The sequence below is a fragment of the Anopheles bellator genome, chromosome 1 (genome assembly GCF_943735745.2).
Source record: "Anopheles bellator chromosome 1, idAnoBellAS_SP24_06.2, whole genome shotgun sequence".
In the NCBI taxonomy this organism is placed as follows: Eukaryota; Metazoa; Arthropoda; class Insecta; order Diptera; family Culicidae; genus Anopheles; species Anopheles bellator.
In genome coordinates this window covers 43,771,434-43,798,880 of record NC_071285.1, presented here as the reverse complement: position 1 = coordinate 43,798,880, position 27,447 = coordinate 43,771,434, and the positions used below count along the sequence as shown (strand labels likewise).

Sequence of the window (27,447 nt, the reverse complement as noted above, 5' to 3'; positions counted from 1 at the left end):
CCGGACGCAGTCTGTGTTTTATGTTTGAAATGCCAACCAAAAAAAGCAGGAACATAAGGCTACGGCATAACAGGTTCGCGCTGTTGGCACCCTTTGTAAATAAAATTTTCCAAATACTGAAGAAGAGCAGCGGCATAACGCAATTCATACATTCTTCAATGGAGCACCACAAAAGCCCTACACGAACGTGGCCAACACGCAAGAACACATCATTCCGTCGCGAAGAAAAGACGGGAAACTATTTTCGACCCGATGACAAAATGCGTTCGGGTGATGACGGTGCTTTTTAGCTATTTTCACCCATTACCTCGCCGACGATAATCTCGATTCGCCGATTCTTCTTTAGTTTGTTTTATGTGTACCAAACGCAAACCGATTGGGGCCGAGCCAAAGGAGGACCGGAACGGAACCTGGGCCGGAATGGAAATCAATCGATGCCCGAGGGCATTGTGCATTCGGAGATCCCTTCTACCAACCCTTTTGGGTGTCCAACGAAGAGCAATGGACTTCCGCTGGAAGATGCTGACCAAGGTACGTTGTTTTCTCCCATCCGAAAGTTTGTTGTGCTTCACGGTCGATTTTATAGTATCGCTGTTAGACGAAAGTACCAAACAGCGCGGCTTCCTAGCGCTTATATTGCCGTGCCGTTTAAATTGCGGTCATTCCAACCGCTGATGGGCAGGATGTACCATGAACTTCGTGCCGGCAGCCGATGCCGCCCCAACCAGGAAGGGTGACCGTCGGCAGCCGGAAGGCATATGTTGTCTGCGGAAGGCGGACACGACAGCTCGGGCTCGGGCTCACATGGTGGTGACCTCATCAACCGTCGACGGCCCGGGAGAGTTGCTGTTGTTGCTGCGTGAGATGCACCGCCGACCCGTACGGCCAACAAAGCTGGCCCCAGTTTCGTAGCCAAAGACGCCTTCGTTGACTTTCTCTGTCCAACTCAAGGCGAACATTCGGCGTAGCGATTCCGGATGCCTGGCACGACGACGACGGTTGTGGCTTACAGAAACCAGACCCCTTCCGGCAGAGTGCTACGGGAGCGTATGAGAAGCGTGAGTTTTTCACACCTTCCACTTGGTCCTCCACATAACTGCTTCTGTTTGTATGTGAGGAAGATGTTTTAGTCAACGACTAAAGAAGAACCACGAAGACGGAGCGGACGTTCTTACGTTTCCCAGCGGATTTTTTCTGCTTTTTGTGTCACTCTTCAGCGGAACGATGGCGATGACGGGACGGGAGAATGATACGTTCGATACAACTTTCAAATCGAGAGCCGATCGCTAATCTGGTACTCCGATGAAGGTCCTCCAATGGGTTAAGGACACTCAGCTGGGGCGCATTTCTTATGACTCAGCCCGTCGCGCTTTGACACATGCAAATCTGCATCCGCCCTCTGCGCATACCCATTTAACGACGCAGGTGGAATTAGGTCTCTTGGACAGGCACTCAGACGAATTGTCCGGTCCAGCGCATCTCGTGGTTGCGATCTTCATCCGTTGCGCTACGATTCGTTGATTCCTAGCGTCGGAATTTAGCCGAGGAAGTGGCCAGACAGGCAGTCGACGTAGCAGCTGGCCACTCTGGTGGCTAACCATAATGTGCACGACCGCCGAGGCTGTCGTCATTGAACTCACGTCTCACACACTCTTGCACCTAACGACCAACCGCGGAACTCCGTGCGGCGCCATTATTGCGACCATGTCTGCCAAGGCCTTTTGCTTCAGCTCGGCTAAAGATGGAGGCCACAAGTGACTAGTTAACCACACTTTATTAACACGCCCCAAGAAGGGGTGCGTCATTTCTGGACGAGGAGCTTCACTTCGGTTTTCATCGAGAACTATCTTTAGCGGGTGATCCGGAATTGATAAGAAACTTATCCACTCGCACTTGCACACTGAAGCCACTAATCACTCTTCGAATAAAAATGGAATCGATGCGACAATCGAAAAGCACTAACGCGATGCTCGCGGTGACGCAAACGGGCGAGAGGGTGCGCTATTTCGGGACTCACTGCGCTGCTTCCGCAATTCGGAATCGGTGGACGGTTTCGGGAAAGGGCCTAGCGGCCCGTGGCCAACATTTCGACGCCAATGGGCCACATTTCCGTCGTGTCGCGAATGCACCCACGGAAACACGGAACACGGTCGGAACACCCGAATCTGCGAGCAGGACAGGATTGCGTTGCTGCAGCTGAGATGGTCCGAAAGGGTGCAGCGAAGCGAAAGGAAGGAAAATAGCTACCTTTGAAACACACCAACGCGAACCAGCGAAAATGGGCCTGCGGAGCCAAAGTGCAACGTGCAGCAACAACGAATGGAAAAACAACAATGCGCGTTCTACAGAGGAGTAAAGGCCTCACACAGAAGCTGACGTAACCTATTATACTAACGTATTGTATTAACGTATCAACGTATTATTATTATTATATTAACGTAGCGAGAAATTATTATATTAACGAAAACGCTTTTCTGTCATTTTTGTCTTTTCTTTTCTCTCTATATTCTATATTAAACTCTAGTTTCTGGTTTTTCGACCCGACCGTTCCCGGTCCCTGGTTTTCACTTGTAGGTTCGCAAACCAAACATTTTTACGTTCCCGGCCTCTAAAAGTGACTTCTGAATTGGAATTGCTTGACAGATCGTTTCTGTTTTGTTTCACGAAATTAAAATTGAAATAAAATAAAGTTATTCTGTCGGGTTTAAAATGACATTAAATATGAAACACTTACATAAAATTTATTTGAATTGTTATTTTAATTATAAGGCATCCCGGGATGATAATATAAATAACCCCGTTCGAACGGAGTGACAGCCGGGCGAAGACAGCAGCATATTTTACCAACGCTGCAATTAAAACGAAATTGCTAGAAATTGCTAATGAGGGCTACTTTGCATTTCCAATCGTTAAAGTGCGACTTTCCATTTACCTTTTGAAAGCCAACGGATCCCAACGTTCGCAAAGGTAGCATTTTGAACGAAATGTCAGTGGCAATGTTTACCTCTCGTTCGGATGTTTTGACCCTGCAAACAGTTTACCGTAGAATTTCGAGGCGTTTGGTAAAAATAGCGAGAAAATGGTCGTTGTCAGCACAGAACAGTTTACAGAAATACAGAACTTCATTCGTGCCTACGATGGCGATTTAAATAACTGCAGCGTGGAACTGGAGAGCAGGTTCCCGGAGCTTTCCGCAATAACACTGGGAAGCATCCTGTCGAAGGTGGTACTGCAGAGGGTGAAAACAACATACTCGCGACTCGTGGCCAAGGCTGGTTCGCTGGTCAGCCAGTAAGTGATCGTCGTTGGCCGGATTGAACGGACGGCCGATTGATAACTCTGTTCTCGCTTCGTCTTAGGTACCAGAACGCTGCCAAGCAAACGCCAGATCATGATATTCTGCTGAAAATGGCCGTGAAACTACGCATACCCTCAACGGTAGTGTGTCGGATACTACTCGGAAAGCTGTACCAAAACCTGCCGCGTTCGGAAGTTTTGGACATGCTGCGCGTGCCGGACATGATTCCCGATTCACTGCTGGCAATGAACGTGAGCTACTGTCTGCATAGCGAACACATGGATGGACCGATTACCGATGCGATACGGCGGTGCATCGGCGAAGAGTACGAAGATCGTATGAAGAAGTTAGCCAGGGCGGCGGGGATGGTGTTCTACGACGAGGGCGATTTGCGACGCACAGGATATGATAAGACGCCCGATTTGAAGCTAGCCGTACCGTGTTTGTTTCGCGGTCAGGTAATCAACTGGATCGAGAGTAAAGCATCGTTCGGGGACGTGGATTCCCACCGGCGTTACGTCAAGGACCAGCTGGCTAGCTACGGCAATCGCTTTGGTCCAGGTGTAGTTATATACTGGTTCGGATACGTTGACAGCATTGCCGATTGTGCGGAAAACGGTAACGAGGTGATAGTAACAGACGGGTTTCCCGAAACGGAGGAAATAGAATTCCTCACATTCAACCTACCATGCTCTTTGGTAGACACTGATTAGTGGACCATTTGAAATATGCTGTAAATACATTAGAACAATAAAATGGACCTGAATATTGTACATCTTAAACCACCAAAACGTGTTTTATTAAATGACCAAGTCAAGGTCGTGCCCCTAACGGAGCCATGGTTTGTTTCCGATAGTTTGTAAAGTGCTCCAGGTATTGGTTGATTGTGTCGATGGGTTGGTAGATTTCGTTCGCCTTCGAGTGGTTCGGGTTGATGCTGGAACGCTGGGTAAAATATGCCGGCATCGCGTTGGACACGTTCGAACCGAGGAATCCTTGCAGAAACTCCCTCATCAGCTCCCAGCAGCTTCCAGGTACCAGACAGGGGCGGTATTCTACCTCTACCAGCACACCTTTAAAGTTCTGGCTCATCGTAACGCTACCCAGCTTGATGAGAAAATCGCCAAATTCGAACCGTTGCCCTTTCGATTCGATCTTTGTTTGCTTTTTAGACGAGTAGGCCGGTGCGATTCGCGTCATCAGCAAATCGAATAGTCCATCCGTTACGAGCGAGATCTGTTTGTTGCCGGTGTCGAGAATCGAAAACACTGAGGCTGGCTGTTCGGAGTTATGCAAGATGTGCACCGTTCTCGGTGGTCCCAGTTGCGGATTAGAGCTGTACGTTTCGCAGTCGACCAGAAAGTGGCCGGCGGGTACGGCTCCGAGATTGAGCACACGTTTCAACAGAAAGTCGATGGTTTGGGCTCCGGATTTGTTTTCCACTGGGTATTGCTGTAGAACGGTGACTCCCATGATTGGTTATTGGGTGGGTTTTTTCCTATCGGACGGGAGATTTGGCCACTGCCGATTCCGAATGCAATGTCCCACTTCACTAGTTGAAATTGTGTACACGGCAAAATAGTTGTTTACGATGCTGTTTTTGTTTAGATGCTGAGATATGCGCAAGGTTGATATAGAACATTAACATCGAAAACCAAGAGACATAAGGCAGACGGTCAGAGTTAACAGTATTTACTAGAAAAGCATAACCACTTTAGTTGCAATGGTAATATTTGATGGTCAAACGTTGAAAACTCCACGACAACCAATCCGCCACAGTTGAAATCGGCAGAATAATGATTAAGTTTCAAAAACTATTCGATGTTTTTCGATTTCCCGTTGATGTTGACAAGCGATTGTCAAATGTAGAGAACGCAACAAATTTTGATCTCCAGCCATTTGCCATCAAAATAAATAATAATCAATTTTCGCACAACAAATCTCGGGCTACAACGTAAGTAATCGCGCTCTGTTTTCTCCATCGCACAAAGGAAAAGGTACAATTATCGTTGTGACTCAGCATCAATTGATTCTATTGATGTGTGGTTTATTTCGCAGTAATAATGGCTCGTGGTCATCAGAAAATCCAGTCGCAACAGAAGGCGCAAGAGAAACAGGCCAAAATGAAGAAACAGCAGGGCCACGGGCTGAGCGACCAGATGAAGGCCGCACAGAAGGCGCTCGTGTTTTCCTGCGCCGTTTGTAAATCGCAGATGCCCGACCCGAAAACGTACAAACAGCACTTTGAAAATAAGCACCCAAAGTCGGAGCTTCCGGCGGAACTGAAAGATGTGTAACAGGGAGTCCTATGCGCAACTGAGTGGGCCAAATCCGGCGACCACCGTCGATGTCATTCCGAGAGGTTCGATTCCACGAATTGCTCAACGATGCAACCTTTTACATTTAATACTCTTCCATTCACGTTCGATTTTGACACAGCTTCTGAATCCTGCTACTTGGCGCTACCGTTACTTAGACCATTGGGAACGAGTATTGAATTTTTGATATATTATTCGGTTCTTGCAGGTTCAATGTAAATAGTTGGGTGCTTCGAAGCCAGGACTGCGCGTCGTGTCTGGCTCCTTCCTTGCGCACTCTTTCTCCTTTACACTTGACAAGTAGAGTATTAAATAAACTGAATTAATATACACCTGGAAAGTGATGCTTCTTTCGTTGTACGATACAATAAATACTCAGCGGTTCAAAAAATGTCAACGTCTGTATTAGTTTATTCATTATCATACGATTATCAAAGAGTGCTTGTAATTGGATTAAAAATTGGTAGCATAACCCCGAGAGGAATCGGAACAAATCAGTTGCGCGGCCACTTATCAGTACACTCGTCGGGAGCGTGCAGTAAATTGTCTACTTTTTTCTGTGTTCCGAAAGCACGTGGATTGATTGGAAAATACAACACCCTGCGTGCGGTCACTGAGAACATGAGGGAAAGAAAAACCGGGAATGCGCCGCTTCACTGCCACACGGCGCATACATTGGAGGAACGACAGGTCTGTCTGTTGGTTGGCTGACCAAAGTTTCTTTTATACGTCCTTTAGCTCCGCCGGTAGGTCATTTTTGGGATGTTTGTTTTCAAAGTGCTGCTTGTACGTTTTCGGGTCGGGCATCTGTGATTTACAAACGGCGCAGGAAAACACGAGCGCCTTCTGTGCGGCCTTCATTTGGTCGCTCAGCCCGTGCCCCTGCTGTTTCTTCATTTTGGCCTGTTTCTCTTGCGCCTTCTGTTGCGACTGGATTTTCTGGTGGCCTCGAGCCATAGCTGGATGTTGCAAGACATAGAAAGGAGAGACGGTTCGATTAGGAAAAGCTTTTTGCCAATGTTCGTTGCGTGGTGGGGACGCTGGTTGTAGAAGGTATGGAGAGATGGTTATCGCATGTTTTTGGCGATATAAGAACGGCTTTGGAGTCTGTCTCGTTACGAAAATGTTCGCGTTTTTGGCATATTGCACCCTACTTACTTATTTCTTACAGAGGCCGCGGTGAACACTTTTTTCAAGGGAAATAAACAAGAGAACGACGTGTTCTCGCACAGGTTTTCTTGATGGCTGTGTTTGCATTGGCATTTGACGTTTTGCCTGAGTGTAGTTCTTGTGATTCACATGCAGATGGCGCTGCAGAGCGAAAATGGAAAAATCGTATCTCTTGCGGAAAATCTGAAAATCTCAACGAGCACCGACAAAATGTGTAACATCTGATTTATTTTGTATGCATTCAGAAATTTTAATTTGTGAGTTGAAGATACGCTTACAAACTACGCTGCACTGATTTGAATAAGTTTTTTTGTAGGCTCGAACCAGAACTTTGATACAAAACATTGACATAGTTGATAGTTCAGTTCGGCCCATTCTTTGATAATAAAACGCAATCACGTGCATCATGATTAAGAAATACAAGAAACTCGCATTCCCAGCACCTAGTTCTGCGATTTTCCGTAAGTAAATATTTATTAAATATCGCATACCGTACCGGACAGCATTGGGGGTTTGCATAACAGATAAAAAACACGATGTAACGTAACGTTCCTCCGATTCCGATTCCATAATCCTTCGATGTTAATTAAGGCCTCGGAAGGTATCATAAGCGTTCAGTTGTTATTGAGCGGAACTAAACTGTGGTCGGTATAACAAGTAACACGTCGTTCCCAGTCCCATTATCCCCTTTGCTGAATCGTATCCTAAGTTCCTAAGGTAAATATAGTGCTGTGTTTGGAGAGTCTATCTCTAAGTCAACGGTTGGCGACGCATGCGTTTGTTTGGCGCGGCTTACACTACAAAACTTTGATTATTATCACAAAACTCGTAAATATTGTCCACAAACTCCACCTCGCTCGGTGGGCCGGACTTGCGCTTCGCCGACAGCGTGAGACTGTTGCGCGAAGTTGCACGCACGGTTGTTGCCTGATGCGTGAAACACGTGTCCGCACTTAGCCCGGTACCGTCCACGGAGCCCGATGGGAAGTGCGTCGTGATGCCGTATCGCTGCTGCTGCTGCTCCTGGGACCTCACCGGGCGTCGATAGCATAATCCTGCTTCCTGTGCCTCGAGCAGGGCACGCAAATTGTCGATCAGCGGCGACTTTTCTTCGATCTCCATCTTCGTTTCGAGCAGCTGCTGCTCGATATCGATGATCTCCTGAGCGCATCGATCGATCGACTGCTGCAGGCGTTCAACGTGAAAGTCAAGCCCTATGTGCGAGCGATAGATTTGATTTTCGGCATGAAATTTGGCACTCTTCAGCTTCAGCCGCCGCAACAGATCCTCCTCCTGCTCGAGCAGATGCTGCATCTCGGCCATCTTGATCGCAATCTCCTGGCGGATCAGATCGAACCGGAACGAGGTCCGGTTGAAGGTGCCGCGACGCAGGTCCACCTGCTGGCTGGACTCGAAATCATCGACCGGCGGCGTCAGATCCTCATCGGCATCCTCGCCTTCCTCATGCCCGCCGTTCGCTTCATCAAGTGATCCATCGACATTCGACTCGCCACCGACCAGCTCGACCAACTCCTGGTCCACCTCGGATGATCTACACCCGCCGGCGGACGACGCTACACCGTCGTCCTCGGACGCAGCACTGTCCAAACGGCACCGATTCTGGTGATGACACCGGAGTGAATCGTACCGGCGCTTGGACCGATGATACTTCTGCTGACGGCGCACCGAATCGCTACTAAATCCACGACCCTGGAACTCGACCAGTTCACCGCCGTCGTCCAGGTCTTTGGTGTACCGGTCGATTTCCACCATCGATCCAAAGTTTGGCCGCTTCGGCAGCGTGTCGCGTCGGCTCAGCACATTGTTGGTGAAGATCCCGCTGTCACTGTCGGAAGTGTGATCGATCACCAGCAGCAGCTCGTCTTCGTTCGCCTTCACACCATCCAGCTGATCGGACGACTCGAACAGGATGTTCTTCAGTACGCGACCACCGCCGCCACCATCACCAGCGGCTACCCTCGATGAGGTACTCTTTCGTGCGGAAAAGAGCAGCTTCCCCGGAAAGGTGCTGCGTCGAACTTTCTCCTTCTTTTGGCTTCCTTCCCCACTGGTGGCGGGGGTGGCGCCTGCGGCAACGTTTCCTCCCGCTGCCACGAGCGGTTCGCCGTCCACCGACAGATCGGATAGGTTGGTAGTCGCGTCGTGCAGAAAGTTCTCCATGATCAGATGCTTGCCGCAGTTCTTGCGCACGTACTTGCGGAACTTGTCCTGCTGGCGCTTCTCCGTTGATTTTTGGCTGGGTCGATAGAGGAGGAAGAAGAAGAGTTAGTAAACGCGACGATCGGTGGAGGAATAGGACAGGGCCCGGTGTACCTTATCTGCGAAAGATGATTCTGAATAGCTTCGCCCTGCTTCAGCACCTTGCGCATCATGCGGTTGATGAGGCCGATCTTTTCTTTCTGCTTCTTGGATTTGTTCTCCTGAAAGAAGGACGGAGGTTAAAGGAGTTACTAAACCAGAATCGAATCAACGGGAGCTCGCTATCTCACCTTGTCACCGACGGGAGCCTTTTCGGTGTAAGCTTTATTGATTTTCAACCGGAACTGCACCTATTCGGGGACACGCGACCGAGTAAAGAAAAGGGGAGAGGAGAACATGTTGTAAGTCGACGGAGAGTTATTATGTTGCTGATATAATAAAACGCGAAACGCGAATGCCTCAGAAATGTTAGTCCCGATGAGCGAGGGCGGTGAAGCGCGGCGCGTAAGGGTAATTTGTGTACATGCGCCACAAATCGACCCACAACCGACCTCTGGAGGCTATGGCTGGTATATGGTTTAGGCCGGCCCGTGTTTGGTTGGGGTTGCGTTTGGCGTCATAAAAATGTCGCACGGAACAACCCCTAGCGTGGCGTCGTCGTGTCGAGCCCTGGATAGGGGGAGAGGCACACAGCAGACCTACCTCGTTCCTGGCGTCGCCCCACGCGCTCCAGATTGAAAGGATTCGTGTGTCGCCGGTGAGCACTTGCTCGACCTCACGCCATCGTTCTATTATCACGTAATCGTTCACATCACGCGATACTGCGACATCTGAACATGGAGCCGCCCGGCACGTCAAACGAAGCAGCGCAGCAAACGAGGAAGAAGAAGAACCGGAAAAAGGAGGAAAAATGAGGTAATTAAAATTCAAATGAATCATGTTTGCCTTAATGGCCAGCCAGCCAGCCAGCGTCAGCGTGCGCATAATCGGACAAGAAAATGGGATCCAAAAGTTCTGCTTCTTGAGAGGCAGGGACCGACCCTTGCGCCCTACGCGCGCCGACCGATCGATGCGTTGCGGCCGGTAGCCGATAAGCATCGTGTTTCGTGTGGCTCCTCCGCTCTGGCCGGGGGTACGTACCTTCCGGACCGTAGTTTCCGTTCTGTACCTCGTCGTCGATCAGCGCGCGGATAATGTTGCTGCACGTGGTCGCTTCGTTGATGCCGGACACGAACCGGGCCTCGCCCCGAATCCAGATCGGTATTTCAATCTCAGAGCTGGGGCCGGCCTGTGGAGCTGCCGCGGCGGTGGCGTCAGCGGTGGCGGCGGCTGCGACAGGTTCTGTCGGTGGTTCCGGAGTGCCACCGTCGAACGCATCGTCCGTATCGTCGGTCACGTTGCCGTCGGATTCGATGCTCTCCGGGTACCTCCTGATGCTGCTTCTGCTGCTGGTGGGCCGATGTGAGTGCTGATGGCAGGGAATAGAGTTTAGCTGAAACATAAACGTAGTTTTTTTTTGTAAATAAAACTCGTTTTTGTATAATATTTTAAACTGCAAAAACTTCTTGCTCAGGCATTGAGCATCTTAATAAAATATTGTTTTGCAGTGTTTTGAGTAGAAAATTTAAAGTTTTCCCAATCACTCTGTAGATATTTGGAAGCCACAACTAAAAAAGAATGCATTTGAAAACACGTGCCAATTAACGAAAGACCTGTCGAAGCGACGAACCCCAGAAAAGTGTTATAAAACGCAAAACGATCGGTAAAAAACCCTTACTAAACGCAAGATAGCGGGAGTGGTCCCGTTTTCGAAGTGACACCCTTTCAAACATAGTTGCTGTTCCAGTTGTGCCAGTGAGTACACGTGCTCGTAGCACGCGGTTCATCGTGGGACAATAGGGTCTAGGTTTCCTTTCGCTTTCGATCACCACACACGGAACGAAATTCCGGAACCTGGCGCACCATTGTGCCAGATGATGGCGCGCCATTAACACCTTCTCATTGTGTCTGTGTGCCCTCCTCCGTTGCGGTGGGAGGTCGGTCGTTCTGGGGGCGTTCTTTTAATGAAAGCGAAAAATGTACGAACGAAGAAAAAATAAACCGAGTGTCCTATTGGACTCTGGCAGGACGTGAGCCAAACTAACGATGACTTGTCACATCGATTGTGAGGCCGACAGAGAACCGGCACACAATCTACTCTGTGTTTGAGGTTGTTGCTATAAAAGGACGGTATGCGACGTGGCACGAGAATTCCAAAGGGAATCGTGGCGTTTTATGCACGTATAGTGGTCCCAACTGACATCGCCACACTTTGAACGTTGTCAAAATAAAGTCGTTCAACGTCACCTAGCAACACACCACCGATGGCAGGTGTTGCGATAAATCGGTGGAGGCCATGAAAAGTGCACTTTCATGGGAAAAAGAACGATTGGCGCTCTGGAGACCCACGGAGCGGCTGAGAAATTAGAATCCTTACAACTCCATTCGGTTCCAAAGTCATGCATAAATTCCCAAAGAAAAAACGCCATGAACATCAATTTCATTATGTTCCGTCTGGTGGATGCATCGATTTTGTTGGGTGGCGCACAAGAACCCGGGCCATATGCTGCCCAAAAACGCCAATTCCAATTTTGCTGGTCACGCGGCCCAGCTATCGATCAAACCCCTCGTCGTGCTGACTCTTTGCATCGACATCAACCCGTCGGTGTTAGCATATGACGTCCGCGATTTTCGTCCTCGACTTTTTTGATTGCGTAACACACGCGGGTGAAAATTCAATCCTTTTTCTGCGTCTAAAGCGCGCCAATTATGTACTCATGACGTCATAGTTGAGGGCCAATAATAAATGTGTAACACAAACTCGCAGGTAGCGGCATGACTTACCAGCTCTCGTTTCACCGTGCCCCGACCGGTGCCGCAGTTGCTGGCGGTGGCACCAGTGTCCTGCGCACTGGACCGACGATGGAGTGGTTGCTGGTGGTGGTCATGCCCCTGCGGCACATCCTTGGCCAGTGGCGGTGGTTCCACCGCCGTTCGAAAGCTTCCGGGCCGGGATGGTGGGGCGCGCATGGTGGCTTGCGGTAGCTGTTGGCTGTTGGCGTTCAATGTTGTGGTTGTGGTGGTATCCTTCGTGCTGGGCTTCGCGTTGTTGTCCAAGGAACTGGAACTGGCCGACACCGGCGGAACCTCGGGCGTACGCAGCCGGGGTTTCTGCTGGTGCTGCTGTCCTTGATCGCGACTTTGATGACGATGGTGGTGGTGATGACGATGGTGATGATGGTGGTGATGGTTCTTGGCCGGCAGGATGGGGCTAAATTTGCCCAGCTCCTCGGCCGAGGTGACCAGCGAGGCCGAACCCGTCGAATCGTTAATCAGTGTCGAGTTTTGAGGCGCCATTTTCAACGGCTGTGCTGCTTGTTTGGAAGGAAAGAAGGAAAAGTAGCAGAATATTTGATCAATAAAATATGGTAGTCGTAGTTTGGTCAATTATAGCACATTATTCAAGGATGGATGATAACACAGTGCCAGTGCACAGTGATTCGCGTCCTCGAGCCCAGTTTTTCCTCTTTCGCGAATGTTAATTCACCGCAAATTTGAAGGCTTAAAGTTGCATCCAGTTTACAGCCCTTTCTCTCTCTCTCTCTTCCTTTTCTCACCAGTTCTTTGGCAAAGTGCTGTCTTCCTCTCGGTTGGTAATCGGTAATTGGCCATCGGATCAATTTATCTAATCCGTAAACGGTGCTAATCGTGCCGAGCTACGGCGGGCGCGCGTGCCCCCCCTTGCTGATGGAACGGATACGAATTTCCACGCCATTTTTTGGGCCGCCCCGAGTCGCTCTCTCGAACTCGCAGTCAAAAAAAGGCGTATAAAAAGGCGGATAGTGAAAAGAGGAGAACCAACCATCTTTAATTGCTTTCACCCAATCAGCTCATCACGATCAGTAAGGCGCGGCGCAGCGGCCGATGATGATGATGATGGGTTGATTTGCATCGTCCGCGCTCTCGAGAGGGTCGATTTGATAGACAACGGCGCACTCATCCCACTATCTACCCTAGCGACCCCCTTGGGCGAAAGTTTCCTGATTTTTCCTGTATTCCAATAGCGTAGGGTTTTTCTTTCGCATCGCGACTTCATGAGTGCCGGAGCGGTGGATTCATCGTCGCCACACGCTTTTTGTTTTACGCTAATTTGTTTGATTATGGAAACACCATCAAAAGGGGTTAAATGGAAAATCAAATTTCACCACCTTTCCATCGTCTTTTTATCGATCGGCAGTGGCGTCGTCATCGTCGTTGTAGAGTTTCCCTGACCTCACAGTCCTCTGTCGGTAAGGTCCGCATTAAAAGTATAAAAAAGGCTCGTGATTTATAACATACGCACATACCGGTGGCCAGCGTAGAGCATTATGCGAAACACCTCCGTCACGGAATCTCTGTTTTTCGAAAAGCGTTTCGATTCCAGCTCCGTTTTGCATAACTCGTCGACCCATGACGGGTCGACAGCTTGGGGCTGGCTAGTTTGCTGCGAGGATTTCACTCACCATCAACTCAAGTGTGACTCACCAACACTCACGGCGTTATGTTCTGTGCGGTGCCTTCCGTCGTCACACGGGAAGCGGAGATGAAATAAAACATACAGCTTAAGCTCCTAACGCCACAAAAACAAACTCACAAAATGGTGTCCAACAATGTACGAGGGTAGTCTGAAAAGTTTTCGCTCTAAACATGAAGTTGACAGCACTAATAAATGAATGCTGTGATTTTGGTTGTCAATCTTCTGATCGATTTATTCACGAAAATTTCAGTCAGACGAAAACATCGCCAAAGTTCACCTAATGATGCTAGAGGACCACCGAATTAAGTGGGCGAGACAGAAGAGGTTATGGACGTGTAAAAAAATCTTTGTCACAAATAATGTCAACACTTAGCCATGAGAAAGCTTTCGGCGCATTTTCTGCTGCGCTTTCTACCATTGTCATCAAGTGGCTCAGTGGTTGCCATGGCGAAAATCAGCGAATCACAGTTTAAACTGCTTGACCACCAGGACTAGGCCCAAGGGACTGCGTTTTTTCCCTGTTCAGAAATTACCCTCGGAGAACAAAGATTTCCGTCGAATGAAGATGTAGCCGTCTTCTTAAACAATTATTTTGAAGAGAAAAAACCCTAGTGCTAGTTGGACGCGTTACAGAAATTGGAGCATCGCGATTGGAGAAGTGTGTTGAGTTACAAGGTGACTATGTCGAAAAAAAGGCTTGTATCTAGTTTATGCGGAGTACTTTTCAAACCATACGCTTACGCAACATCCAGCACGCCAAAGAATGGAGTATTAAAAGGGTTATTGTTTCCTGCCATTCGTGTTTTGCCATGCAAATTACTCCCAGCTGACACCACATGAGCGCCATTTTGGGTGTATTCTGAAAAAAAGAAATCTGCAAATTGTTTGCACTTTGCAGCATCAGAAAGAACATCCGGGGTGAACATCCATTGATGTTGGATGAATGTTTAATTTTCGCTCAGAAAAACAAAAAAGAACCACTCGTTAACGATCTTCCGGTGTCGGGGAGCGCGATGATCATAATGACTTTCTTTCCGATCATCATTCCTCCACAATAAAGTGTGGCTCGCCGCCATCATCAGGCATGGGGGGGGGCTTAGCGGCGAACGCCATGATGGAAATGGGGCCAACATACAAAAAATGGGCAATGATCTTCCATTTAGCGCACGGCGTGTGCAAAGTGTATTGGAGTAACAAGGGCAACGTGCACGGGGTTTAAGCGATTTTTGGAGAAACAATCCCTTTAACACACAAAAAACTCGGGATGACTTCCGACTGGCACACATAAATTCTCTCCCCACATTAGCCATTAAAGTGGCACGGTGTGGTCCAGGGCAGCATAAAACGCGGGCCGGTTCGCTTCCGCTTTGGGCTGATCGCTTTCCCATACGCAGCCTTCATCAGAGAGGTGGCCAAATGTCTTCCTCGATGGCCCGCTTTTTCCGCTGCACAGTGAAGCGTATTAGATGCTGCACACACGCAAACACAGTGTGAGTCACCGCACAATGGACTTGCCGAAAAGGAAAGAGATCAGGGGTTTGGCGAAATTCGGGATTTATTGCGCGAGTTTATTTTGTTATTAAAAATACATTTAAATCGGAGCTTCTTACGCATAGGAAAACAAAGGAAGAAACAATTTGATGGTGTTTGTGTACAACATCATACATACAGAGTGAAGCGGATATCGGCACGCTGCCCGGTGTAGTGGATTTTTGCATTGCAAATCCGAAAGGAAAGTGTGGCCGAAAATCCAAACAAAGATGATACCACGGAGTAGCAGTGGGTGGGTGTGGGTGCGTGTGGCCGGTGGGCTAGATGCTGTTCAGTGGACCAGAGTGTTGGCCGGATGCACTCCACGAGTAGCAATAAAACATGTGTTCCGCTCTGTTTGATCATTGGATCACAAAGAAATTTGCCGGACACGACGCACCACGCGGACATGCGTTTCGTACGCGTGTATGTGTGCCCCATGATGATCATCATCATTTGAGAGGGGGGAACGCCCGCCCGCCCACCCGCGCACTCTCATAAACAGGTACCTTATGGGAGGGCAGTAAAAGAAAACATATTGGCCGCCTTTTACGCACCGACAGAGAGAGAGAGAGAGAGAGAAAGGCTCTCAGATTTCTGCTCTGCTTTGCAACACAAAAATGCGTGTTTTGGCTTGGAACCGTCTCTCACTCGGAGGATCCACCCGATTCTGGGGCTTCACCGACTTTTTGCACCGGTGCCGGCTACTGATGATGATGTTGATGAGATGTTTCGTACCAAATAAATCACCATTGATTAGGTGGATCAATCAAAACAGCAAATTACGAACGCGGAGCGCGAGATCGAGAGAGGGAGAGGATTTGAGGATTCGCGCGCGCATCGAATGGATTCGATTCGGTGTGTGGTAAACGACGCCCCACACAGCAGGCGGCCTAAGGCTCCGATCGATCGATCGATCCGCCCCACAGGGGCCGAGGTGTTAAATCATATATAATGCAGCGCAGCACACATATAATTAAGATCGAACAGACCCCGGGGAAGACGATCGATGTCTTGACACTGAAAAGCCCCAAAGAGCGGGATGTAAACGAGAAAAAAACCCGACAACTCACCAATCGAATTGAAACGAATTCAATTTCAGATCACACCTCGTTAACCCACTGTCTCTCACTCCAAGGCTCGTCTTGTGGCAAACCTCTTCTTTTCGAGCGGCAAAGTGAGTCTTTTCCGTTCTGTTGCGTAACAACGGCGAGGCTGGCACTTGGGTTCGGTGTGTGCTTGGAATCGATTCGATAAAGCCATCTGCGCCGAAGGGCTGCGTGGCTGTGGCCGAAGAGATGAGCAGCCGTTTGGCAGACTTGATGAGATCATTTGCCGGCGCAGCACACCTCTTTCCGATCCGTTGTGGCAGAAGACATACCGCCTCAGACCGAGCGTTGGAATCGGTTACACATAACAAGCCTACTTAGCACCGAGGATGAAAAGTCAAGGTTTAGATAGGGTCCAAGTGTACTAGCAGTTACGGGGTTTTTGGGCCACACTCGTTACCGAAGGCCGACAGATCAGTTGCTCCACAATTGTATGCGTCGAAAGAAAAAGGCACATTTTTTAGCGCATTTCAAATCCGCTCCGATCAAAAGATTTGCTTTCGGACGGTAAGAGACGAACCCTGCGGAAGCGAGTGGTGGCTCCTCATAAATCACGCTGCTGGCCAACACCTAATAATAAACCGAAACGGGGGGTGTTGTTTGGGGTTGAAACAGTTTCACCCAATTTCTCCACCCACCGGTGGGTGCTTTTTTTTCCTTTGCGTGTGTTTGGGTGGACACTTGCGCAATTGGGAAGTCACGCATTTCGCCTCCGCCCGGAGCACTGCTGAGGCTATCAAAATTTATCATAAAGTAAAAACCATACCACCGCGCGCTAAATATGTTACCGGCCACCCTACGTAATATGAACGTAATAATATAACCCAACCCGGCCGACCGGGTGTATAAAAGGACGCGCCTCTCAACCGGCCGCACACGAGAGAGGTTTATTATGGGTTTTATTTATTTATTTATTGATGGACTGTCAGCGATACAGACTTAACTCAAAAGAAATTCGAACAGATGAAGTCAAAATACTCGTACACTTCATTAAATCAATGACACATGAAATTAGTTGAGTCCTAGTCTAGTTACGTAGTCCAACCGAAGTCCGGAATGGGACATTCCTGAGAAAACTGTCTTTGATCCAAGTTTTGAAAAAAAAAACCTTTAGCATAAAGCATGATCAATTTAGAATATGCGCGATCGCACGCAATGGTGTTGGGGCACGCGTCCGTACTACTTGGTTACGGCGCAGGCGTACCAGTGCGCCGTCTCTTATTGGGAAAAGCCTATAAATCACGTCAATTAGTGGCCCTAATTTCGTGGTACTCTACCCCCAAAAGGGTACGCGTTGCGTGAAAGGCACCAGGCAAACTACCAAAATGCCAAAATGGTTATCACCTACCAAGCCATAGGCCAGTGCGCGCTTGCGCGCGGGAGACCTTCACCGAATGGACAAATTTTAATGACCACGCGCCGCCTCAGATAATTATCATCTACCTCCCCGAAAATAATCGCCCAAGAAATAGCAGGGCGCCCTTAAAGTGTGTCAGAGCGCGCGGCCACTCTCGATTTTAGGTGGAAAGTAATTATGATTTTCCGCGGAAAGCGGCCGCCCACCGGGCTCATCAGCGGCGGCCGCAAGGCCACACAGTAGTACTCCAATACTACCACCCTCCTGGGGCTGGGGCTTTATCTTCAACGGCCTAATTAGAGATGCTGGTTGTGTTGTGCTCCGATCAGCCTCGCCGGGCCAGACTGTTCCATCATCACACAACCCGATCGCGCTCCTTTGGGATTTGGGCCTAAATTAGGTTGATGTGTTGAGAGATGGGCTCAAAAGCGAAGCGAGCGATAAAAGAGCGGCCGATGGAAAACAATTGCACAGTGAAAAGACCTGTAGACAGAGGGTGTGCTCTCCGCCTTTTCTGGGGCACAGGTGGCTTGGCTCACTGAAACAAACCAACCATCAGTGCGGTTGCCTTAAATCCACGCGTCAATTAAAGGTTATGTCATTTATCGGCGGTGCCTAACAGAAATTAGGCCGCATTAGGTCGAATGCGGCGAATCCCAGGAATTACACCGGGCTGGAAAAATGGGGCGTGGATCGCACACCTTCAGCACCGGGCGATAGCATGCGTGGTGCGAATTAGTGTGTTACCGATCGCACACGCTACCCGTTTTACACCTCTGCTTTCGTGGGCAGCGCCAATAGAAAACACCCCTTAAACAAAGCGTGGCTGGTGAGTGAAATTCTTTCCACAACTCCGTGGTGATGCACTCTGATTGGTGTGCATCTCGCATCATAATGCTACGCAGCAGCAGGGAGTCTATGTTTCTCGAAGTCCACGCAGGTGTCGTCGTAATCAGTGGCAGCAGCCGGTCCCTATTGTTTCTGCCCGGTGGTCCAGTGTGCGCCCAGTGCGCGCGCATCATCACCACAATCGGAGTGAAATGAGATGGATCTCCACGGCCGCATTAAGTACGCTAGGTGCACTCTGCTGGCTCCGCATATTTATGCTATCGTCCATTGTTGTTTAGGTGGCGCCTACAACATTGTGTCCCTTCGGCGCTTGCGATTGATATCACAGGTTGAGACGATTTTCCAGCAACTCCAGCCACCGGCTCGTCGCATATTGTTTTGTCACTCCGTTTAACCATTTCCAGACAGGGGATCCCCGGGGGTGCGTCCACTTTCGCCATCGTTGCTGCTCCACTATGCTAGGGCTGCGCTGCCCCATTGTTTCTGTGGCATCCGTCTGTTTTCCCGTGATTGGATTTATTTGTTTTTTATACCGCAGGACACCTTTGTTTCTGTGCGCTTCTTTACGCGGCTTGCGTGTGCACGGAGCTTTCTTCGTTTCTAATTAATTTCAAGAGCCAAGAGTGGTTGGTTTTCGGTGGTAGCATACCTGGGGGTTTTTTTTCGGGGCCACAAAAGTTGTGACACGCGCGCCCGCCAGGTTTTCGTTTTCGCTGATCAAAAATGCGAACCGGGAAAACGGGGCGCGCTCATGTTAAACATGGGACATCCCACCAGCCGCCCGAGTCGGTGGAAGGTGGTTTATGCTTCCCCCAGCGGTGATGGACATGAAACTCAATTCGACTCATTAAAAAGTGGTACCAGAATTTGCGGGAAATTTGTTAGGAATGTTTCACTAATTTAGTTTTATGCTACTAAATGATTATGCGGTTTAATGGAGCTTCCGCCAGGTGTTTGCGTATAATTGGCACATAATCTCAACATTTTATGGTGAGACTTCCTAGAATTCAAGCTCCAAGCAAGGTAGCGCTGCTGTAGCGCTAATTGTTTATAGCAATAACATTTTGTTTCGAATCAAAGCGGCCTTGTCATCCGGAGTGCATTGCAGCCCTTGAAGAAACATAATTTGGTAGCGCGATCAATGTAGCCATTGGTCGTGAGCTCCCGAAGTGTCATCCTGTTCTTATACATTCCCAGTCTTAGTTTCAGTGGTTCCATTGTTTGCATGAAGCATTTCCGACCATTTTCAGTGAGTTCTTATTTGTTAGTTTTCAATTCATGTTTGTTCATCGTGTCTGTAGTTTCTGTTGTAGTATTAACTCTCCTTGATTAGTGCCATACTTTAAGCTTTATGTTGATTCACCGCAATCACTGTAGAACCTAGTCGGTTGAGTTATTTACGGTTTCGCGGGAAATCGCACCGATGGAACGCAAACAAAACTGGACAAAAACGGAATACACGCATTCTCAATGTGAGACCAGTTCTACAAACACTACTCCAACGTTTTTTTTTCCTAATGGCTGCTCGCCGTTAGCACAATGATGGTGGGGCGCCGCTGCGCTTCCGACGTCGCTAATGAACATGTGAACCGAAATATCTGTTCAACCCGGACCGACGGCTTCCGACAGTTCATCCTCCGCGTTCCGGTTCGTTGAGCCTCCTGCTTGGCTGCGGAGTCCTCTACGGCCACAAGAACACAGGGTGGCGGCCCGTTTGGCGGCTGCTCCCAAAATGGCATTAACTTCGAGTGGCCGAACGGGAAATGCACCCCCCCCGACCACATACACACTGTTGTTGATGCTCCGGTTGATGATGATGAGGCTCGGGCCGGCCGCGATGAGGGCACCAAATCTGAACGATGGCACGAAAAGATCCACAGAACGATAGTGTACGATCACTGTGAATTCTCCCAGTGCCAAGGTCCATAATTGGTCACGGTTGGTTTTGCCACTGACGCGGCCACACACATCATGGGCCTGACGGCGACGTCGCAACGGTATACGGGGCTGGAAGAGTAGCGGAACCAGCCTAGGAACTCCGACTCCAGCGGCCGGGACCACCTTTTTATGACCTTGCGATTATTCACCAACACCTCGGCGCCACTCTGCGTGAATCCTTTCCGTTCAACCCGCGGTCAACACTAGACTTTTGTTGCATAACACCCATAGAAAATGGCTAACATTGTGCTGGGGGCTTTATAAAACCCTCACTTTTATTGTACGTGCTCTGCTGATCTGTTGGCCTCTGGCTTGAGCTAATGAGAAGTCACGGGGAGTTAGATTTAAGGGACCATTGCTTGGCAGTAGGAGAGAGCTATCACACCCCAACAATAAATGTGCTCTTTTCGTGTGGAAAATATCTTCGTCATCGGCCGCGTACGGGGCGAACCCCGAAATGGCGCGCCTACCGTCGGGAAAATACACCCAACGACGGCCGGGACGGTACATTAAGAACCCGTCGAAAGGTGAAATGTGTCATAAAAATAAATGAAGGTCTCACGCAACGGCCAGCCAGGACACACGGACACGGAAACTAGGGCGCGGTTCTACACGGCCGAGGACCACTTCCTTTTGGTCCGTGCGCTCTAGATTTAACCCACCGAGAGAGAGAGAGAGAGGGAGAAGGGTTACTTACACCCCCCTATCGGCGATGATGATGATGATGATGGGTGAATGGCCGATGTGTATTGATTGGGTCTTTAATGGATGGCCAAGGATGGGTTTTCGATGCAGGACGACGGGCGCAGTCAGTGTCTGCTCCCGGGGACCCGAGACCGTCAAATGTCATGAATGGAAGGTGCAAAATACACGCTCGACACACGATCTAGGGAGCAACCCCACACAGACACATATACGGTGTGCTGCACCTGCTGTCTGTGCGATTAAATATAGAAAATAGTGCCCAGACACACACAGACACACACGCAAAGGGGTAGCTTCCCTGGTGCGCCTGGGGGTAGCCTTGAAATGTCCGCGCGCGCCACGGCCCCCTAGTTGTTTCGTTATCGCAGGACACGAGCGCGCCCGCGCCCTGCGATTTCCGTTTCGCGTGAGAGCTTCGATTGAATAGTATTTTATTTCCCGTATTCCAATTATCGATTTCGGTTTGGGGAACGGCAATGAAATGTTAAGGATGCACCGGATGGACACCGGATTTTCATGGCCCTGCCCCGATCAGTGACATTTGATTGATACCTTGATGGTGAGTCGATTTGGGTGCTTGTAATTTTTTTAAATTGTTTGACATTCGAAGGGACTAACAGAAAGGATCACATGCTTGTTTACCTAGCTCGATGTGAATGTTTTATGCGCTCGACGGACATATGCTCACTGAAGTCCGAAGAAAGGCTTTTGACAAGGACGAAGAATTCACTAGACCACGGTCTCTAATTGAGGCGATGCGACAGGAGTTAGGTGCATGACGGACAATGCATTTCCATCTAAAATCGTTTCAATCGTCCCAAAAAGGAATCCTAGATTTCTGGGATTTTTCTCGAAAGGTAGCACATTAAATCATAACCAGGACAAAAAGGTACAAAACCTGGCTCTTCACATTATTGTTGAACAAATTAAAATAGCAAACGAGGAAAAAATTTGTGCGCCGGTTTGCATAAAGAGCTCGCCCACCGGCCAAACCCAAACTTTCACCTACTTTGGATACAAATTAGTATATTTTCCCAAAAACCCTTCCGATAGTCGTGGGTACAAGCACCCGCTGGCACCCGGAGTAACACCGGAAAAAGGCAGTGCCAGTGTTTTCTTTTCCATTTATACTTGCCGCCCAACCAAGCCGAGAGATGCCGCCGACATTTAAAACCAACTTCTGGGTGGTGGGCCATCTCCCCGCTGCAACTAATTGCCAGTCAGCAGTGCTGCTGCTGCTGCTGCTGCTGGGTGCTTCGCGTAACACACGCCTTGCTTGCCGGCCGAAGAAATTATTTCCGTTTTCCGGCAAACGATTAACGGATAAATCGCCACCGCCATCGCCGAGACTGCCGATCTGTGGTTCCGAAAGGTGGGCGAAAAGGCACCACACCCATTATCTTCCGCTCGCAGTGCAAGAAGAGAAACACCCCGGGGGCAGTGCCAAGCGCAGTTCCACGTTACTCCGAAGACCTCTAAACACGCAACGCCGATTGATGAAGCAAATTTGGTAATTCAATTGACAATTACGCCACCCGACGGGGGGTTGAGTTTTTCGTGGAAAATTTAAATTTTCTTCACGCGCCAGCTTGCATACGCCAATCGATCAGTCGGATGGTCGGATCAGCCATCGCAGCAGAGTTGAATAGGAACCAAACAAAAAAGGGGGACCACCAACGGGCGCACAGCTGATGATGCTGATCGATTTTCTGATGTTTGGAAACCACCCAACAGACACACAGAGATTGAGACAATGGAGAAAAAACAATCGGAGAGGGTCGGCCGAAAGTAAAAAAAAAGTGGCCCAAGACCGATCGTCTTTTGGTCTCTGCTTCTACCGGTGGAAAGGTGGAAGATCTGAGAGCACACGCCACAGAGGTATTGAGGGTGGCCCACCAGACGTCTATTGCGCCCGCAATAAAGGTGAAGGCGTGAAAACACGAATCACAGACCCACAAACAGCTAATGGGTCTCTTCGATTCTCTGCGTTGTGGCTGGAGGGTCTGTGCGCTGTGGCTGTCCAATTGTGGTCTGGTTGCGTTGTTGGCGCGAGCTGCGTAATTGGAGCTTTGGACCCCTAGCTAGACTGGTGCTGCATCGGGGAGATGAGTTGAGTAACGATCGCACACCACCGGAGAATCGGATCGTATCGAAATCCACAACCTACAATCACACATCTCAGTGGGTCGGCTCGCGGACCAATAGGACGGCGATGGGAGATGGCCACCTTTTGCTCAACTTCAAACGATCGGTCGGAGCATATTGATCACTAATGTCGAGCGGAATAGTCTTCGAAGAGAAAACTGACGCCTCTTGTGACAGTGCCTTTTACAGCGGATGTTGTTCTGCTGTGTCCACTAACTTGGAGACCTATTCCGCGGCAGTTCCGCGGGTAGTTCCGATTTCCGATGCCGTGGTTCTTCCTTCTTCGCGATTAAAACAGCTCATCGGGCGTAGAGAAGATCTACACTTTATGACCTCTGTCGGTTATGTGTGTGCTGATCATCATAGCAACCACACACCTTGAGAAAATTCATGGCACACTGGGCACAGAGAGCGTGACGAGAACTTGGGCCGGCCGCTGATAGCTTCCGATCTTAGTCAGCTTGGACGGCGCCATTCGACTTTCGAAATGTATCGAAAACGGCTAGGTCGGCTACCGGCGGATCATTCATGTTTAGTCACCAATCAGAGCCAAGTGTCATGCGGCATGCGCACCGGTTCATCATTGATTGCATTGGCTGGAGGTTCTACAGACTTTTAAAAACCCCCGTGGACACATTGTTAAGTTAATGGACCGAATCGGTGTGGCATCGAGACGCACCAAAATGGAAACCACAATACAGTACCCTCCACGTACGATGAGGTTTGCGTGTGAATCATGGAAAACTACGCCGGGTCTCTCTCTTTCTCTGGTGGAGGCGTTCGCGAACAAAACTGGACCGGACACAGCCCACGATGTGCGAGTCCACGAGCTCCTCTGAACCGTGAAACGTGGTTCGGAGCCTACATACGGCGCGCCGGCTGTTTTATGCAGACGGCGCCACGACTAGTGCAGTATATTATAGAGGCTATAGAGGCTTTGGAAACTGGACTAACAAAACCACGTCCGCGAAGGCTTCCTCGTCTTCCTCGTGCTGAAAAGCCCCCGACACAGAGGTCGAGGTTGTGGCGTTAGAGTCAGCGAGTTGTAACCGCGTGGCCAGAGCTTACTTATGGACACCCCCTGCCGTATTAGATTATTCGCTCGAGTGCCTCTCGATCGCCTCCTTGAACCTGGCCCTTGGCGTAGCTGGTGCCTGAAGCCGGTCCGAGCCTAAGTTTGAAGGCTACCCGGGAGGAGAACCCCCCGCAATGGACACCGTTCACTTTGTGTTGGCACAGACCAAAACTTCTGAAAAACTTCTTACAAAGCGTTCGAAACCGCCATAAAACCATAAAAGACTGCGGAGATAAAACTGTGAAAGGCTCCTACAATGCTACTCTGCTGAGAAATGGAACTGGGAAGCGAATACTTACAGAAATCACATCACCGTGAAGAAGCGGTGCGACCAGGAGCTCCCAGAACTACGTTCGACGAACGACACTCACAACACACTGGCTTCCTTGTAGCTAACAACTCGGTGTTGATGGAGTTTTTAAGTTTTGCAAACTGACAAACTTCGGTTTTGTTCCGTTCTTACGCCGCCATGAACCACGGCGGTTCCAGCACTCGAGTAAAATATATTGGACCGCACAGCACTGCGAAGCACTCCTGTGTTCAAGAACTCCGCAAGTTCCGCAAGGTTCGTGGAAGAGAGCGCTACTATAGGATTAGAACAAGAATATGCACGTTTTTGGGACGATTCTCTACACTGTCCTTTCTATCGGTTGGAGGTTCTGCAAAGGTTGGTGGTTACTAACTCTGGAAACACGCACCAGCCGCCGCGTTGGCTCTGGTAGACCTTCAGTCACCGACTGATTGCCTCACTATGTACCGCACTCGAACGCAGGGTCCTGTCCAGGATCATGTGGTCCCCTATAACTCTTGCTCGTGCCGGAGACCCCCGCAAGGTAAAGAAGGGGACAACACTGTTTCGTTTAATTTTCTGTCTCTCTACAAGAAGTGTTGAGGTGGGGGGCCTCCAATCCTCACTCTAGGTGCAGAGGTTTCTAGTCCGAGCCAAATCCTTACACTGCACAGCACGGAATGATCGGCCGGTGGCTAGCGGAGAGCCCAGGTTAAGCCCGATAAGGAGGAATGGTTGTTGTTGGGTCCAAACACTAAGGCACCACCACCCGAGGTGTATGTACCCCCACGGTCCGTCAGGGGTTTTTCGGCCTACCTCCCTTTTGCACACTACCGGACGGACGGAAGGACGACTTTCTGGCGGTGTGACAGAGAGAGAGCGCCACCGTCACACGAGCCCCGGGTCAGGTTAGAAACACGGGTGCCGCCCCAAGGATCGCTTCCCTTCCGCACACACAGGCACACACTCTGGCACACAGGACCCGGGCGCGGGTCTCGCAAGGACGAAGGAGTTGGGCGTAGAGAGACGATATTATAATAAAACCAACCGAAAAGGAGCAAAAACAAGCAATGGGGTAGCTCGTAAGTGTGTTTGGTGTTTGGCGTTGCTGGGGCAACGCGATGCCGATACGGTTATGTCTTGGGATAGCACCCCCCACACGGTACGACCGGTATCCTTGACAACAGGCGAACAACTAAACAGTGGGTTTATTTAAGCACGACCAGCGACCATGTACCTGCCGCGGCTCAGCTCTGCAGGTGCGGTGCGAGAGCGAGAGAGAGAGCGCCGGGCCGCTGCCTTGCTAGCCTGGCGATAGCGTGTTGCCAGTGTATGCGTGCGCCAGGAAGAGAGAGAGCGAGAGAGAGAGAAAACGTGGAAAACGTCCCTCGGTCGCCTGACGGACAGCCCGGGAACCCGCGGCTGGAACGAAAGAGAACGAAAGGAAAAGTTTTCCACAAAGAGAACGAGAGAGCGGCTCGATGCCAGAGTGAGAGCGGGAGAGAGAGAGCGGGAGCAAGAGAGAGAGAGAGGGAGAGCTTTCTCGATTTGTGATCAGCTACGCGCGAGTTTTTGGAGAGCTTTGCGCAAGTGGCTACTCTTGCGGCCACATCCGATGCTGGTAGGCAAATGAAAAAAAAAAGGCCACGCACTGCACATGGCTGAGACCGACCGGCTCAGCGGCGTTGGGAAATAGATCAAACGGTACTGGGCATGTGGTCGGAAGATCCGACCACAAGATTGGCCGATCGAATGGAAGGCAAGAAGAAGCGCCATCAAGCCTAAGACCATCGTCTTCGGTGGTTAATCTGGCTGGCGTGTTTCGTGAGTCCGGTTAGTTAGTTCCCTTTTTTGGGAGGAAATACCCCATTTTTAAAGTAGAGCGACCGACTTTGCGTCAAAGTCCGATTAGTCCGGGACTTGGGAGCAGAAATATTGTAGCTCGACTCAGATGACGCACGAAAACAGAGTTGCCATTAGTTTCAGGCCAAGCAATACTCCTAGCCGAGTGAGTCCAACATCACAGACGTGCTCAAGGTCATGGTATAGACATTGCATTGGGTGTACCTCTGTAAAGCTAAGTGACAGTCAAGTGTCAAGTGGATGCAGACAGGATAATGGCTAACAATCGGTCAGTTCGGCCCACATCTTCTAATAATTCGTCTAAATCGTATCAGAAGACGTTTTTTCGAAGTTTTGAACATACAAACACAAACAACTTCTAAGTAATCGCCAACCGCGATGAACTTCCTGTAGTGACGCACGGTCCAGGTGAATTGCAAAATACTGCGGACGAATGCGACAGCCACGCGGTATTCGGTCGTTAGCGATGGGGAGCCCGACGCGATAGGACCGACCGTCACGATTGGTTGGCTGTCGTTCCTGTTTGTTTCTCCGTCGCCGCAATTTTAATGGCCCCAAAAGCTTTACGACAGCCCTCCAGTGGAGGTGGTCGAATCTGACGTGACGTGTTGGGAAGTCGGAACTTCCGCGGGAAACCTCAGGCGCCAGGGATTGAGTGTTGACACGTGCAAAACGTCATAATGCCTTCGGTCTCAAACGGGCAATTGGGGATTTGGTTCTCTTCGGCGCTGGTCCAGTCGTAGCCCTCTTCGAACAAACTTAGCCCCAACAGCGCACTAATTGACTATTACTTTTCGCAACGGGAACTATGTTTGTAATTACAGTGGCGTGAGGTCAGATCGACTGGCCGAAATGTTTTGAGTGACTTAAAAAAAACAGGAAGATTAATGGAGGCTCACTATGCATGCCATTTAATCTGGTTGTGTCCTGCCGCACACGAAACCCCTCCACTGCGAAGATGGCGTTTTCTTGGGAGGCGAAGCGAATTCCACGTTCGGGGAAAACTCGTAGCCAGGTTTGGGGGTG

At 49.7% G+C, this 27,447-nt stretch overlaps 5 protein-coding genes across 8 annotated transcripts; 2 read left to right on the top strand and 3 right to left on the bottom strand.

The window, feature by feature from the left end:
• Window positions 1-3,060: 3,060 nt before the first annotated feature.
• Window positions 3,061-4,071, top strand: LOC131205722 (CDAN1-interacting nuclease 1). Its single transcript, XM_058197947.1, has 2 exons — window positions 3,061-3,291; window positions 3,360-4,071. The coding sequence occupies exons 1-2, from the start codon at window positions 3,080-3,082 to the stop codon at window positions 4,009-4,011; spliced, it is 864 nt and encodes a 287-aa protein (XP_058053930.1). The 5' UTR covers window positions 3,061-3,079; the 3' UTR covers window positions 4,012-4,071.
• Window position 4,072: 1 nt separating this feature from the next.
• On the bottom strand, window positions 4,073-4,832 carry LOC131205723 (mediator of RNA polymerase II transcription subunit 20). The gene has a single exon (XM_058197948.1). The coding sequence runs from the start codon at window positions 4,769-4,771 to the stop codon at window positions 4,112-4,114; it is 660 nt and encodes a 219-aa protein (XP_058053931.1). The 5' UTR covers window positions 4,772-4,832; the 3' UTR covers window positions 4,073-4,111.
• A 331-nt stretch (window positions 4,833-5,163) lies between these two features.
• LOC131205725 (zinc finger protein 706-like) lies at window positions 5,164-5,963 on the top strand. Of its 4 annotated transcripts, XR_009156757.1 has the most exons (3): window positions 5,187-5,252; window positions 5,319-5,660; window positions 5,738-5,963. XR_009156757.1 is itself a non-coding variant. In XM_058197950.1 (2 exons), the coding sequence occupies exon 2, from the start codon at window positions 5,362-5,364 to the stop codon at window positions 5,593-5,595; it is 234 nt and encodes a 77-aa protein (XP_058053933.1). In that variant the 5' UTR covers window positions 5,164-5,295; window positions 5,357-5,361; the 3' UTR covers window positions 5,596-5,963. The 4 variants fall into 4 exon arrangements, 3 of the variants coding, with proteins under 3 accessions (XP_058053933.1, XP_058053934.1, XP_058053936.1); XM_058197950.1 differs by having other exon boundaries at window positions 5,164-5,295; window positions 5,357-5,963; XM_058197951.1 differs by having other exon boundaries at window positions 5,169-5,252; window positions 5,357-5,963.
• Window positions 5,964-6,009: 46 nt separating this feature from the next.
• LOC131205724 (zinc finger protein 706-like) lies at window positions 6,010-6,868 on the bottom strand. Its single transcript, XM_058197949.1, has 2 exons — window positions 6,775-6,868; window positions 6,010-6,575 (listed from the first exon to the last, which is right to left on the bottom strand). The coding sequence occupies exon 2, from the start codon at window positions 6,571-6,573 to the stop codon at window positions 6,340-6,342; it is 234 nt and encodes a 77-aa protein (XP_058053932.1). The 5' UTR covers window positions 6,574-6,575; window positions 6,775-6,868; the 3' UTR covers window positions 6,010-6,339.
• A 710-nt stretch (window positions 6,869-7,578) lies between these two features.
• On the bottom strand, window positions 7,579-12,402 carry LOC131215670 (uncharacterized). Its single transcript, XM_058210062.1, has 6 exons — window positions 11,890-12,402; window positions 10,147-10,498; window positions 9,709-9,836; window positions 9,297-9,356; window positions 9,121-9,227; window positions 7,579-9,043 (listed from the first exon to the last, which is right to left on the bottom strand). Exons 1-6 carry the CDS (start codon window positions 12,400-12,402, stop codon window positions 7,579-7,581), a joined length of 2,625 nt encoding a protein of 874 aa, XP_058066045.1.
• Between the last annotated feature and the right edge of the window lie 15,045 nt (window positions 12,403-27,447).

Coding starts and splice junctions, on each gene's coding strand:
- LOC131205725 (XM_058197950.1), top strand. CDS start 5,362: ATGGCTCGTGGTCATCAGAAAATCCAGTCGCAACAGAAGGCGCAAGAG.
- LOC131205723 (XM_058197948.1), bottom strand. CDS start 4,771: ATGGGAGTCACCGTTCTACAGCAATACCCAGTGGAAAACAAATCCGGA.
- LOC131205724 (XM_058197949.1), bottom strand. CDS start 6,573: ATGGCTCGAGGCCACCAGAAAATCCAGTCGCAACAGAAGGCGCAAGAG.
- LOC131205722 (XM_058197947.1), top strand. CDS start 3,080: ATGGTCGTTGTCAGCACAGAACAGTTTACAGAAATACAGAACTTCATT. Junction 3,292..3,359: donor GCTGGTTCGCTGGTCAGCCA/GTAAGTGATCGT, acceptor GCTTCGTCTTAG/GTACCAGAACGCTGCCAAGC.
- LOC131215670 (XM_058210062.1), bottom strand. CDS start 12,402: ATGGCGCCTCAAAACTCGACACTGATTAACGATTCGACGGGTTCGGCC. Junction 9,357..9,708: donor GGGGCGACGCCAGGAACGAG/GTAGGTCTGCTG, acceptor GTCCCCGAATAG/GTGCAGTTCCGGTTGAAAAT. Junction 9,228..9,296: donor AGGCTCCCGTCGGTGACAAG/GTGAGATAGCGA, acceptor TCCTTCTTTCAG/GAGAACAAATCCAAGAAGCA.